Source organism: Nelusetta ayraudi, unplaced genomic scaffold (assembly GCF_046127955.1).
Source record: "Nelusetta ayraudi isolate G7.1 ecotype Tasmania unplaced genomic scaffold, CSIRO-AGI_Nayr_v1 ptg000120l, whole genome shotgun sequence".
Classification (NCBI taxonomy): domain Eukaryota; kingdom Metazoa; phylum Chordata; class Actinopteri; order Tetraodontiformes; family Monacanthidae; genus Nelusetta; species Nelusetta ayraudi.
Genome location: NW_027466170.1, coordinates 4,427,887 through 4,442,903, shown reverse-complemented (window position 1 = coordinate 4,442,903; position 15,017 = coordinate 4,427,887). Strand labels below are relative to the sequence as shown.

General features: G+C 48.7%; 2 protein-coding genes across 4 annotated transcripts in view; one reads left to right on the top strand and one right to left on the bottom strand.

Moving 5' to 3' along the window:
- veph1 (ventricular zone expressed PH domain-containing 1) overlaps window positions 1–15,017 on the top strand; it is a 48,332-nt gene that overhangs the window by 3,599 nt on the left and 29,716 nt on the right. For 2 of the 3 annotated variants that reach the window (XM_076049751.1, XM_076049753.1), the window contains exons 2-4: window positions 3,077–3,460; window positions 3,594–3,812; window positions 5,684–5,858. In XM_076049751.1, coding sequence (XP_075905866.1) covers window positions 3,323–3,460; window positions 3,594–3,812; window positions 5,684–5,858 — 532 coding nt within the window. In that variant the 5' untranslated portion in view covers window positions 3,077–3,322. The remainder of the gene's footprint in view (window positions 1–3,076; window positions 3,461–3,593; window positions 3,813–5,683; window positions 5,859–15,017) is intronic. The other variant, XM_076049752.1, reaches the window with a different exon arrangement.
- Window positions 7,315–14,171, bottom strand: ptx3a (pentraxin 3, long a). The gene is made up of 4 exons (XM_076049755.1): window positions 13,756–14,171; window positions 11,173–11,332; window positions 10,481–10,914; window positions 7,315–8,982 (listed from the first exon to the last, which is right to left on the bottom strand). Exons 1-4 carry the CDS (start codon window positions 13,895–13,897, stop codon window positions 8,318–8,320), a joined length of 1,401 nt encoding a protein of 466 aa, XP_075905870.1. The 5' UTR covers window positions 13,898–14,171; the 3' UTR covers window positions 7,315–8,317.

Sequence of the window (15,017 nt, the reverse complement as noted above, 5' to 3'; positions counted from 1 at the left end):
TTCACACAGTTTTGGTCTTAAGTTGAAAAGGGTACATTGCAAAAGTGTCATGGAAACACTTTTTTTTTTTTTTTAGCATTTACACATCAGCGGACGTGACGTACGGGGTCACGTGACCAGAGACAGAATCTCGTCCCGCGAGATTTTACGAAAATCCCGGCTTGTGCGCTTCACACGATTCAATGGAAACGCCTGCAAATCGCAATTGTACTTTGTCGAAATTTTAGAAATATCGCTTTTATTTTGAGAAAAACTGTCATGGAAACACAGCTAGAGTCACTTCTTAACTCAGGTCTGGAACTGCAGCACTAAACCAGAGAAAATGCTGGAATGCAGGACTTTTTTCTCCTCCTTCTCCTCCTCCTCCTCCTCGCTCGCCCGGCTCCTTTTTAAACTATTTGTGTGAGAGTGTGTGAGATGTCTCGCAGACTGAGCAGGTGCACGTTACACAGAGAGAGGGATCGGCCCACTGAGCAGTGTGTGTGTGCGTGTGTGTGTGTGTGTGTGTGTGTGTGTGTGTGTGTCGGGGGGGTCCGATGGTGGCCTTTCTAAGCGTTTGTACAAAAGAGCCAGTGTTTTCTGTCGGCTGCACCAAGACGGTGAGGAGGAGGAGGAGGAGAAGGAGGAGGAGGAGAAAGAGGCCCTTCACTCACATTGTCCTCACATAGCTCCTGACCCCCCCACCCCCACCCCAACACACACACACACACCTAAATATCCAGCCCACCGGTCCCCCCCTCCCCTCCTCCCCTGATGGCAACATGTATCTCCACATTCCTCAAACTGGAACCGAGTTGGTCACAGTGCAGCACAGTGACCAGACAGAGTCCGTAGCGCTGCTCTCGCATGGACTGTGCAGTCTATGTGTGTGTGTGCGCGTGTGTGTGTGTGCGTGCGTAAAGGCTGCATTCCTGAGCTTGCTGAGCCGTAGCCCGGTGATTAATAGTAACTAGCTGATTGTTTAAGAAGTGAAATTCCTCAGGGTCACTTTTTTTCCTTTCAATCTGCTCTTATACACACACACACACACACACACACACACACACACACACACACACACACACACACACACACAGACTCATACTAAGGACCTGTGTTGGGCTGTGACATAGTGGACACAGAAAGGGATTCAGTGAATAAACACAACACAGTGAGCCTGTGTGTGTGTGTGTGTGTGTGTGTGTGTGTGTGTGTGTGTGTGTGTGTGTGTGTGTGTGTGTCCATCAGTGTCTCAGAGGTTTTTGGGTGGAATAATGGGAGCTCAGTGTGTGAGCTGTCTGCAGGTCTGAGTGAGAATTCAGGACAATGTAACAGAATACGCCTCGGTGTCTCTGAGCTCTCGCACTGTTGCACTGTGACATATTTCACCTGACACACTGGATGGACTCAGGAGAAGGTGGGGAAATAAGGGGGGCGGACCTTCTAAAAACTTGAGCAGGGGATTGGCTGAACTGCTGTCTCTGACATTCTAAGTAGAGCCACTCAGATTTCTTGGCTTGGACCCAGTTGGTAGCAGCTCAGGAGTTCCTATTGGTGCTAGCTGGGACATATGTGGGCGGGGTTTATATGAAGCTAGAGAGAAGCCTCTCGTGTTTTTAGAGTCGTTCTCTGCTCTTCTTCTACTGAGGAGCAGTTGTCCAGCGGTGATCAGACTGACCAGCTGCAGCATCTACACTGACACTGTTTACAAGCTGCCAGCAACTTCCTGTTCCTGTCGCAGCTTAACCCTGATTGGCCGGGTCATACACTGCAGCCAGCCGGAAAATAAGTCTGAAAGGAAGTTTGAGATTGATGTTGATGTGCACACCATCCTCACAGTAGCTCGTTAGCAGCCATTGTTCTGTGCAGAACGTGCACAATGAACGGTAGCACACACACACACACACACACTGCCCTTGTCAGGCAGTGTGTGTGTGTATGAGAGAGAGAGAGAGATAAATCTCTTTGCTCTGTGTTTAGAGTTGTTCTGGCCCCGGCCAGCTTGGCTGGACCAATCAGAACGGCCGACGCACGGCGGCGTCCCGGCGATGGGCAGCTTTCCACGGCTGCAACCGGCCTGGCGCGAGAGATAACGGTCTCCGGAGCGCCTCTTTGTGCCTGCTGTCCTCTCTGCTCCGGCTTGGAGTCGCTCCAATCTGACTTTGGGAGGCATGGAGCGGGTGTGTGCGTGTGTGTGCGTGTGTGCGTGTGTGTGTGTGTGTGTGTACAAGAGGGAGCAGCGACAGTGACACAGATACATACGCTTAGTGGACTAGCTGGGCGGCTGCTTTTGAAGGGTCTTGCAAAGGAGAGTTTGGAGTGTGTGTGTGTGTGTGTGTGTGTGTGTGTGTGTGTGTGTGTGTGTGTGTGTGTGTGTGTGTGTGTGTGTGTGTGTGTGTGTGTGAGTGCGAGTCCCGTACAGTTAATGTTTGTCTTTCAGATCCAGGGTCACAGGAAGAAGAGGCTTAATGGTTCACACTTTACCCACGATTCTATTCGTGACATTTCACAGCACATGACCGGGTTAATGATCAACATCTCATCCACATCTGCTGGCCACAAAGTGATACAACGACAACAACAACGCAGCTTGGACTCGTGACAAGTTCCTCAGGCGCGAAGCTACAACTGATTACACAAAGTTTAATTCAACAGTAAAAACATATTCTCCAGACTCCACACATACTCACGTATGTGTGTGTGTGTGTGTGTGTGTGTGTATGTGTGTGTGTGTGTGTGTGTGTGTGTGTATGTTGCAGCAGATGTGTCACTCATTGGCAGTGGGTCATTTATTCACATCCTCACACATTAACACCGACTTGTGTGCATCTTCACATATTAACTACAGATTGCGAGTGTGGACGACAAATCAGCAGTCAGAGTTGATTGTTTCTGCAGCCTAGAATTCTTAAACTCTTTTCTTTTGCGATTGTCAAGTTTTAAAATCAATGAATTGCATCGCATCGATTGTCAAATCTCATTGTAAATTCTTTATTCTTGCATCACGTTGTAAATTTTATACCTTTCTTCTCAGTTTCTGCACGTTTCGGAAGAGGAAATTTTGACTTGCAGTGAATTTCTGTTTCCCTCTCTCCAGGACTCTGCTGTAGAAAGAGCGCCCCCTACAGAATGAGCCTGGCCCAGGCAGAGCAGCTGCTGAGGGACTTGCGAGTGTTCTTCAGCCTCCCGTCGCCCTCCAGACGTTGCGCCGAGTCCCAGAGGTCACATCATGTCAGGAACACGTTTGCTCTCGCTCGGTTCTTCTGAGGCGGGCTGCACCTGAGAGGAGCCCCGCCCCCACCACCTCCCCCCCGAACCCCCGCCGTCCCCCTGCCGTCCCATCATGCACCAGCTGTTCAGCCAGGTGCTGGGGAAGCGGGACCTGTCCCGGGCGGGCGACCTGTTCTCTCTGGAGGATGCAGAAATCGAGGAGTGTCTGTCGGAGGCCCTGGACCAGATCAAGGTCATCTCCTGCTCGCCGGTCAGTCAGTCCGCCAGTCGCAAGCACCTTCAGTGCAGCAGCAGCAGCAGCAGCAGCAGCATCTGCTGCCGCCTCTGTCGTTTGCCCACCGGCTTTGATTTTTAAATCTTCTGTTCGATTTTCGCATTCGCAGGACTACCTGACCAACGACAACGACCAGGCGGTGGTGGAGATCTGCATCACCCGCATCACCACGGCCATCAGGGAGACGGGCTCCATCCGCCGCCACAGCAGGGCGCTGGTGGGCCTGTGGGAGTCGTGCCTGGAGCACCGGCTCACCCCGCAGGCCGGCAGCGCCGAGGACACGCCGCACGCCAAGATCGCCTCCGACATCACCAGCTGCATCCTGCAGGTGCGCGCACACGCACAGGCTGCATGCACAGGCTGCACGCACAGGCTGCACATTCGCACACAAACGCACATTTTTATGACCAACGGGTGCAAAATTGCGACTCGTGGTAACAGGAACTGCGTTATAGGAACCCTCCACCTCCACCGTATCTCACATTCCCATCATCCACTTCTCCCCCTTTACCTCCCCGCCCAGACTGACTCTCGCCACCCTCCCCTCCCCTCCCCCTCTCTTCCTCCTCTCTCTCCATCCCTCCTTCTCTTCCTCGTCTTCCAGAGGAATGTGCTTAATACCACCGTAATGAGGCTGATCCTCGATGATGATGAGGACGGACACTCACTCACACACACACACACACACACACACACACACACACACACACACACACACACACACACACACACACACACACACACCACATTGTAGGTGTGACTGAACCCTCTGACAGCAGCTCTCTCACTCTCCCTCCATCTCCGTCACTGTTCCCTCTCTCCCTTCTTCTCCACTGATCCTGTCGCACCTTTCCGCCTCACTCCTCCCTCTCACCCTCTCCGACTACCTTCATCTCCTCTCTGATCTCCTTCTTTTATCTTCCCACTCATTTCGAGCACAAAAGCTCTTTGTATCCTTCCGATAACCTCCCGCTGAGGAAGAGGAGGAGAAGGGGGAGGAGGAGGAGGAGGAGGAGGGAGAGGAAGAGTAGCTGGAGAGCAACACAATGTTGGAATCAGTATTTTCCAGGGCTGGATTCAGCAGCTCGGCGTGCGTTTGTTCTTCTGGCATCGCAGGGAACAGTAAAGCAGAAGGTTGCAGCTGCTCATAAAAAGCCTCAGTCCAGTTGAGTCCAGTGAAATGTGCCTCTGTTGTGAACTAAATTTACTGGTGAGTTAATGGGATTCATATTCAGGAGTCCGGTGATTCATTACTACATTTTTGTGGACACTGCCACCGTGTGGCAGTATAGAGGTATGACAGACGTAGGGCAAAAATAATGTCAACCAGTTTCCTCTGGCAAAACATCTGTAACAAGATCAGTTTAACGGATGTTCAAGGTGATGGGACCACAGACAGAGGAGAGAGGCTGAACTTCTGTCTTCTGTCTGGAGGAATCCTGGCATGGAACCTCAGAAGCTCATGCTGTCCTCTAGAGGGAGCTCATGCATTTCAAGTCCCATTTCCTCAGGCCTCCTCCCCTGTTGAATCTTCAGGTCTTCAAAAGCGTCAAGGCTTTTTTTTTTTTTTTTTTCCCTACCTCCTGCTTTGATTTGAAGCAGAGCTCCAAGCGGTGAGGAGACTTTCAGGCCGCACAGTCTGCAGCGCCGTGACTCACCATCTGACTGCGGTAGATAAGAAGTGAGGAGCAGAACTGTCAGGCGGGACGTTGACTTCCCCTGGAGGGCCGAGTCTCCATCAAAACCACTGCCTGTTGCTGTCAGCGTGAGGCCAAACACTCCTGGTCTACTGTGCAAATAAAGTAGAGAGTCAATAAAGTACTGTGTTCAAAACTGCAGCATCCACGCTGACACTGACGCCATTTACCAGCTGGCCGCAGCCTCCTGTTCTGGTCATTGCTTAGCCCTGCCTGTAGCTCCGCCTCTTTTTCCTCAGAGGAACCTGATTGGCTTTGTCACACTCTGACCAGCCGTAGTCAGCTGTAGCTCGAGTCGGAGCTTTTCAAGGTGGATCACTGAGAATTCAGCGTTATTACAACGGTCCAGCTGTCTCACAAGCCTCATGCAAGCTGAGAAGCGACTAATACAGTGTTATTATCTATCTATCTATCTATATTTGTCTGAGCTTCGTCCCGACCTGTCAGTGTTTAAGTCACTGTTTTTATTTTTATTTATATTTTATTGTTGCCGTCTCCTCAGAACTACAGCTGCCCCTCTGTCATGGTTCTGGCCGTCCCAGTGGCCGTGAGGTTCCTGCAGAGAGGGAACCGGGAGCTGAGCAGGAACATGTCCAGCTACCTCTCGCTGGCCGCCATCGCCGAGGCCGACCTGCTGGCAGAGCACACCGAGGCCATAACGCTCAGCGTGTTGGCAGGTAAGTTATTTATTTATTTATTTATTTATTTATTTATTTATTTATTTTTGGCTTTTTTTTTCTCCCTCCTAACGCGACTAAACGGGCTGGTTTTTGTAAGTGGTTGCCAGGCAGGCAACATGAGGTATGCAGTCTTATACCTGGCCAGTTGGGGGCACTGTGTCAGTGTCAGTAAGGCTCTCCCTATTAGACGTCAATGAGTTCACCTTTAGAAAACGACCTGGTGCTGCTCTACTTTACTACGTTGCTGGCTGTGCAGACGGCGAGTGAGGCTTTTTGCCAGTAGGGGGCGTTTGAGTACCAAATAATCTCATGGTGGCTGCGTTACAGGGGAGTATTTTATTTCTTTTTCTTTAGACACTGTGACATTGTGTCCATTACTGCAGCGTGGCTGTGTTGCGTGTGTCTGGATGGTGTTGTGAGGTTCTCCTTCGAGTGCTGCTGCTGTATTTTGTGTCGGTTAACTTTGAACTGACTTTTAAGCTTGAGTAAATGACAGGTGATACAAATCATTGACCTTTCAATGAAAACACCTGTGTGACTTTGCCTCTCACGTACACTCTGTGATTTGCCCCCCAGTGCTATACTCCTTTCTGTCAATGCACCAGTGGGTTTTTTTCATACGTGTAGCCATTATTTCTGACCCTCACACCCAGTGCAGCATTTGTGCAATTGCAGCACTACAGGAGAGACTTTAGTTCTGAGCGACGGCGGCCAGGAAAAGGTTGTTGTTTTTTTTCAACCCGTCCCTGAACTTGTGTGAATTTCAATAAGGAGTAGGATAAGCAGGAGGAAGTGCACGTAAAAGCGGAGCTCGCAGGCTGGTGGCTGTGCTCCAGGATGATGAGGTGGTGGCCACAGTGATCCCAGCGGGGGCTGTCAGCACCTTCAAATATCACTCCTCTGCTCAGCCAAAAACAAGCCGGAGCTTCACACCGACCACGGCACTTCCTGATGTGTGAAACAAAAACACGTTTGAAATGGCCCCTTGGAGCTAATAGCGCTAGCTAGAGCTCTCTGGTTGCTAAAGTGAGCTCATGCTTTTTGGGGGGAACTGCTCCTTGAATGTCGGAGTGTGTGGGAGAGCTGACGTGACCTTTGACGACCTTTGGTTGGTGTCTACAGACAGTTTTAGCCCGAAACCACTTTTCTGCCCTCTTGACCCTCTTATTTCAACACAGAAGCTGTGGACGATCATTAGAGGCGTCTGAGGAGGCCTCAGTTTGTTCTGCCTAATGGAGCTGTGTCGTACCCGGCGGGCCTCACACACACACACACACACACACACACACACACACACACACTGAGAACAGTTGCACATCATATAAACATGACTTTACATGTGTGTTTTTCTTCCATATTTCAGGTTGTGCAACTGATATTTTCCTGTGATATTGTGTCTCTATGCATTCAATTATTTCCAGATGTTTTAAAAACAATACAGAAAACACAGACGTCCACCAAACTATTTATTCGTTACTGACTCTCCACACCTGCTGTCATGTAATGCAAAAAAACCAAAAGACATATTTATGTACAAAATACATTCAATTTCACCGCTTCACAATGCAAATAACAATTTACAGTATAATACAAGACCACTTAGTCCAAAACAGAGTGTAAACATTGTCCTTGGGTTCATTTTATCAGATGTTTCTCACATTACAAATATAATCAAATAATATCCAAGGAGAGAGAGAGAGTGAGAGAGAGAGAGAGATAGAGAGAGAGAAAGGCACGTCGGTGTGACACTAAACAGAAATGGAAATTGTCGACAACAAACCAGAACAAGAACAACCCTTTAGTGGGAACAAGATCTAAAATATAAAATCTCTAAAAATGCTTTAAAAGCTTTCACTGTATTAATGGCATAATAATAATAATAATAATAATAATAATAATAAGATTGCTGCGCTTGAAATAAAAGCAAGTACAGCAGATTTCAGTCACACTTCACATGTGGTACATTATTTTTAAAAGACACTTGTGCACTGATTATTTTCCAATCCACTGACTCGTAACCTGTTTCACTTTAATTAATAATAATAATAATAATAATAATAATAATAATAATAATAATAATAATAATAATAATAATAAAAATAATAATAATAATCTTCTTCTTACTGTGTGATTTAGTCTTTGGTCAAATGCTCTTCCCGCCACAACACAAATTTTCAAAGCCAAACGAGCGCCTCTGATACAAAAATAAACATATTTTTACTCACAGTATTAACTTTCCCTCACGTGTCCCAGGAAAGTTCCTTGCAGCATTAGTGTTGATGATTATAGACGACGATGGAGTCACATTAATACATAAAACTTAAAAAAAAACAACTCTTAACTAGGACAAAGACGATTAAAAGTTCTTCTCTTTTGTAGCCTGGATACTGAATAAGACTTTCCACATCATCACATTGGCCACAATGACAATTTAAACCCTGCACAAAACTCTCCTCTCAGTCGATGAACTGAGCGCCCCCGTGTGGCACCATCTCCGTAACACCCCACGCTACAATGTTCCCCTTCTGGGAGCAGCCCTGGCCTTCCCAGTGACCCAGCTTCGATATTTCCTGCGCTGACAGCACCCGGTTCCACACGTTCACCCCGGTCATCTTCCCAGCGAAGGCCAGCTTGGCGTCGAACCCTCCCTCAAACCCTGGCACCTTGCTCTCGCCACCAGGTGTGGCGTGGCAGCATCCGTTGCGCTCCTGGCCCAGCTGCAGCCAGCCGCCATCGGGTAAGATGCGACCCTCAGCCACCCCGGGCGTGGAGGCCGCCTTCCTGCCGCCGGCCCACAGGGACGCCAGGCCCTGCTCGGACGACCAGGTGCCGCACAAGTGGAGCCACTGCGAAGTTCCCGCGTTGTTCACCACACCACGCGCCTCCACTAGGTGTGCCTCCCCACCAATGGTGAAGAGTGCGGAGGACTGAGCGAGCAGCAGCTGGATCTCGAAGGGGTTGCGACGGGTGCTGTAGGTGAGCAGCACCGTCTTGTTGGAGACAACCGTCGGCTTCACCCACATGCAGACGGTGAAGGCGGAGAGTGACAGCGGCACGTCCGGGTGGACCGAGGTGTAGATCCGACGGGATCGCATGGGAAAGAGGAGCGCCATCTCGCAGCCTGAATAGAGATGGACATTTTCACAGAGAAGCTCATCATTGGAGAAGATGGACTATAAAGTGTTGATGTTGAGGAAGATTTCTGGGTAAAAAAAGTTGAAGAAATGCAGAAGAAGTGAGTGGTGTGAAGTGTGTGGCAAAAAGAAGGACTCTGGGCCAAACACCGAACCCTGAGGCACAGGATTTTAAAATTGAGGATGTGGGTAAATCTGATTCAAGTTTCTTTAATATCTCTTTTTGTCTTGCTTTTCACAATGGATCAAACTGGGTTCAAGCATATCCAACTGCACTTACCCATGTATCGTAACGCCAACCACTCAGTGGGGGAAAGTAAATGAGGTAGTTTAATCCGTTTGGGGGCAACTACGTTGGTCTTGAGGGTTTTCCGCTGAATTCCCACTTCCTCGCTCCTTCCCATTTGGTTTTGATTGGCCCTCATCCCTGTTGTTACAACAGTTATTTCCCTTCTCAAAACCACAGAATCTAAGAATCGATGCTACTTATCTCTCATGTTTCATCTTCAAAGAATTTGAAAAAAACAAAAGAAAAAGAATGGGATGTGATTGCATGCATTCCTCGGGCACTTCCCTTGGCTCCGCTCTCCCAGGGTGCTTTGCTGTGGGTTTTTTCATGGCGTCTGACCAGTGACTAAAGCTTTTCTTCTGTATGGAGACCATGTGCACATTTCATTGTGCGTGCGTTAGATGAGTCAAATAGACTCTTGCATTGAGCTCAAGCTTTTATATGAGATTCATTTATCGGAAATGATGATGTTCTGCTAGCTTTGTCACTACATTTCTAAAGTTACATTGCTGTTACTTAGCGCTTTAGACAAAGATGGAGAGGAAACGAGAGTAGTAGCTCCACTAAATGGAACCATGTGCCAACTTTAATCTGGGAAGGATTTCAGTTCCCAGTCCATTTGGTGAGAGTGATGCACTACCTTAGATTTCTTGGATTTATCAGCCTATCTATCTTGTCTTTGACAATGTTATGTACATTTTGCATTAGCGAAAACAGCTCCGGTCAAAGTTTTATTAATGGAGACATTGTTTAGCCTGTTTTTCTAAAATGTTTTCATCCCACAACTCGTTTGTTATATATGTGAAAGAAGAGCGATTTGGTTGCAATGACTGAGCACTGCATGCTTTAGCCGAGAGTGACACACCGTTCTGGCCTCACTACAATGACAGAGACTAATGTTTTGGCGTAAACAAAAAAAGGATGTGTTGCTGCTTGAAAAGGGACAGTGCGCCTGGAGACAAAAAAGGTTTGTGTGATGAGTTGCCGGGTGGCGAGAAGCAAGACTCGACAGAAGAGTTTTCACTCATCCACATGAAGTGTGACCTAAATGTGTCAACATCAAGGAAGACAGGTGACAGGGGGAGGTGGACTGTCTGGGTGGAAGTGTTGAGAAATGTTAAGCCAGAGTCAAAGAAATGCAAAGCGGGAGGTAAAGACAGATGGGAAGATTGTCGGCGGTGAGATGGATGTCTCACCTGCGGGGAGGTATCTCAGCCGTGTCGAACTCACAACCTGGTCCAGCGCCGTCCGTGCCTTCTCCAGTGCAACCAGCGTGTTCTCCAAGACCACCTCCCGGGACGTGACCTCTTGCCCCAGAGTCCCGGTGCCTCCGACTTCTGTAAACTGGGCTCCCATCTTTGGATTCAGGCCGATTCCGTTGGAGCAGCTCGTCTCCAGCTTGGCCATCCGGGACGACTGCGCCTGCACGGCGGCAAAGAGCTGCTGCAGTGTCGCCTCCAGGTGGTTTGAATTCCCGGCGGGATTTCGAGCGGCGGCAGCAGTAGAAGCCTGATCCTTGAGTCGAAGGCGCTCCAGGGATTCTCTGAGGCGGCTCTCCAGCTGAAGGACCATCCTTCTCCCGGCACTCTCTACCGCAACCCCACAGGATCCACCGTACTGGGCCACGAACCTGGCCAGAGGGAGCAGCGTCAACCACTGGGATCTTTTCATCAAACTCCTCAGGGGCTTTAGGTCTCATTCAAAACCTCACATCAATGCTTGGCTGGACATTCACCCAGTTCACCACAGTTTAGTCTTTAGAAGACACTTAGAATGATCATTTCAGATATTTTGAGAATAATATAAAAAAAAATACGCTGTTGTTGGATCCAAAGAATGTAACAGCTCCTTAAACAACCCATTCCTTTTCACCTTTAACTCCACCAACCTGAGCATTTCTCCTCGGAGCGACCCGATCTCCACCTTGATGATGTCGTCTGCGTATTGAAGCAGCATGTTCTCCCTCATCTGACTGTTCTCCAGCATGGAGAACATCTTGTCCCACTTGGAAAGGTCCGGAGAGCCGCAGGGTGCCGCACTGGCGGTGGCTGCAGAGGTGGAGATGGAGAGAAGGTGTTGGTTAAGGTTTTGGTTCGGCTTGGTTGTCTTCCTGTCCAAGGGTCACAGTGAGTTGGACTCCACTGACGAGGAAAAAAGTAGAAGAGTCTGCTGGAGCAGTATTACCGTCAGTGCCACAGCAGTTAGAGAACCAATCACGTTCTTAATGTTAAAACCACAAGGTCCGCATGTGGAATTGGACATCCTCCCATGGCTGCAACCAACCTAGCAAAGTATTTTTAGAAGCAGAGGACCATTAAATAAGTCTAAATTCGATCTGACTTGGCCAACTAAGACATCCAAGTGGAGTTTCTGAGATTTCATAGATACCGGTCCACTCCACCATCTCAGATGAGGACACAGTAAACACGTGCACATGACTTTTTAGTCTGCGTCTGTGTGTTTTAGCTCAGCAGGGATGGACGTTTTGATTAAAAACTGCTGCTGTCAAGCTCTCGGTGGTATTAAACTCCCCGTCTCCACCTCATAAAAGCTCCAGGATGGAAGCTGCGCCGGCCTTCTTCTTCAGGTCATATGTAATCATGTTCTGTTTAGCGGAGGCTTAACCTGCTAAGTGTGGCTATTTTCCAGATGTTATGGCAGGCGTGGCCTCGGAGAGCGGCCAAGCGGGGAGTATCTGTGACTCTCATCACATGTGCCACGAGTTAAACAAACTCCGTACTGTCCTGTTTCCTGTGGGAACCTTAATCGAATGATGAAAGAGAGAGACAGAAAAAAGGGGGGGAATCCTTTTAAAGCACTGTGACCGCGGCCCAACGGGCGGCTCCAAAGGGTTAGCGTCCGGCCAGCGGTGGCAGGAGGACGAGTGTATTTTTCAGACACACTGTTCCAATTAACGCGCTGCGAGCCTCTCAAAGTGTGTTTACACCTGACAGGGCGCTCCGAGAGGGGCATTATCACAGGGGTTTGTTTTGGCTGTCCGTCCTCGGGTTTCAAAGTAAATCATGTCGAGGGGCTCGGTGCACTCCCGCTCCCTGCAGGCCTGTCGGGGGCTCGTCAGGAAGAATCGAGGGAAGTCGGTCAAATGACCTACATCCTACCTGGGAGTCCGAGCTGCCTGTCAGCAGACTGCTTTTCCTGTCAGTGGGTTCGTTTAATATCTTCATTGTTTGGCTACAAGTCTCCTCACAGATCAATTGCTGTGGATTGGAGCGGATGAGCGCTAATTTTTGTTTCTTTTATTTATTTAAATATTTCACATTCAAATTAAATTAAATTAAATTTAAATGATCACTTTTTATTATTTATTCATTTATTTGACAGGGACAATTGCAATCAGACAAGCTTAGTTACAAGCTCGCAGCTAATGTCATGCATTATTGAGTTCATGGTGAATGCCAATTCTCAACTACAGTCTCCCAGAAGGGCTTTTCTACAAAGTTACAATACAATCTAAAACATACATCCATTATGAATACTATACCATCATGCCATACCATTCAATAATCCAATATTGCATTCACATGATTTTAAAAATGCACTCACTCTGTCATTCTCCCCCTAAATATACATCAATTAAGCCTGTCTCTCCTCCTGGTCCATGGTGACCTTCTCTCTTCTCTTCACGCCCTCATTCCTCTGCTGTGGGGTTGTTTTTTTTTGTCTCTTTTTATTTCAGTCACTCGGCTGATGCAACTCTTCCCCGTCTGTCCATCAAAGTCGCTAATAAATTGTTTTTGTTTTTCCCCCTCGCCTCCTCGTACTCCGTCCCATCCATCCTTAACTTTTGCAGGTAGAGACAGGCAGTGGGGAAGAAGAGGGGGAGAGACGGAAGAGCGGAGGGAGTCATTTTTCAAACCAGTGATTCGTCTTTTGGCCCTCACGTTGCCTCCTACGGAAGTTGCACACCTGAACTTTTTTTTGGCCAGTTTTTGTGTTTGTCGGAGTTACCTCCCACATCCTGTCTAGGTTTCTGTCATGTCAAATTGGTCTTAGTTGTCAGGATCAAGGACAGTCAGATGGGGACTATCACAGCCAGTTCGTCCCACTGAGGTGAAAGTCATTTTCTCCCGATAAAACCTAAAAGTTGTCGTAGCGCATCGGAAATAAATCAGATAAAGAAGTTTAATGGTTGTTGTTTGAAAAGGGCAGAACTGCTACATTAGCGTGAATGATGAACCGAATCAGCAGAAATCACGACAATAATTTCAAGTACCATCATCCCAAACTGAACTTTTAGAACTTTTAGAACGCCTTTTAATTCTGCAGGTGTTCCGCACCTCCGGGTAATTATTATTATTCATAAGAGTCTGAAGTGAATCGTCTCATCCTATTAAATCGCCAACACGACGACGACAACTCTCTCTCTCTCTCTCTCTCTCTCTCACTCTCACACACACACACACTCACACACACACACACACACACACACTGGGGGGTCAGCAGCACTTACGCTCCGGCGTGTCCTCCTCTGTGATGTCGTTGTAGTAGGAGTCGGCGTAGTTGACCTCGATGTCGTCGTCTCCGTACGCCAGCGCCAGGCACACACACACCGACAGGACGCACACCACTCGGGGGAGCCTCCTCAGGAACATGCTGACCTCTCGAGTGTGTGTGAGTGTATCAGAGAGAGGATGAGTAGAGTGTGTGTGTGTTGGTGTGTGAGGTCAGCTTCAGCTCCTGTGCCTACCTGCCTGGATTTGTGTTGTGTTGTGTGTGTGTGTGTGTGTGTGTGTGTTGTGTGTGTCGTGCTGTGTGTGCCGTGTGTTCTCAGCAGTGTCTCAGCAGCGTCTCCTCGTCTCTCTGCGCTGCTGCAGGTCCACCACTCTGTTTTTTAAGCCCCTCACCCTTTCATACGCCACCCGTCCCTCCCCCAGAGTGACTCCACACACACACACACACCACACACACACACACACCCCTCCCTCACTCACTCTCCCTCTCTCTCTCTCTCTCTCTCTCTCTCTCTCTCTTAAATGCTGAGCAATCCGGGCAGGACGCCCGGTGGATTAATGAGCTCAGCCACACACGCACACACACACACACACACACACGGATAGATATATTTACATTACAATGCAGAATGCATGAGAACTGACTTTGCTTCTTGCCACCCAGCGTCTCTCCGTCTGTCCAGGTGGTGCAACCGAGGCAATCAATTCACGTCCAGTTCCATCGTGGATTTGTTTCGCTGGCAAACGGCAAAGCGGTTTGCGGTGGCGGAGTTTGGTACTGCAACACAGCGGTCCGATTTATCGGGGGGGCGGGGGGGAATGCGGTCCGATACGGTGTGTGTACAGTCTATGTTAATGATACAAAACAGCAATGCTGGATGGTGATTTTATACAGTAGGACACAGTATCACGGTACAGTACAGTAGAGTACAGTAGGATCATAGAATACAACTCCTCTGATTGGCTCTTGATTGGCTGCGCCGCAAATTAAAGTCAAATTAGTGCCGCCCACAGGAAGTTACTCCACCTGTCCCCTTCCCCTCCCCCACCCCCTCGCCACCGCCCACCACGTTCCAGACGCCCTCATCGGGACTTTTCCTTGTGCAACTCTGCGTGAGGACGTCGTCTCTTGCCGGGAAAGTCACACAGCGACAGGAAGTAAAAGGAGCTGGAAGACCGTGAGGTCATCCACTGTTCAAAGATGAAGTGGAAAGTGAGGAAAGGCTCCAAAACTTCCGGGACAAAAAAAACAATTAACCCC

Coding starts and splice junctions, on each gene's coding strand:
- ptx3a (XM_076049755.1), bottom strand. CDS start 13,897: ATGTTCCTGAGGAGGCTCCCCCGAGTGGTGTGCGTCCTGTCGGTGTGT. Junction 11,333..13,755: donor AGAGGAGGACACGCCGGAGC/GTAAGTGCTGCT, acceptor CCACCTCTGCAG/CCACCGCCAGTGCGGCACCC. Junction 10,915..11,172: donor CTCCGAGGAGAAATGCTCAG/GTTGGTGGAGTT, acceptor CCCTCTGGCCAG/GTTCGTGGCCCAGTACGGTG.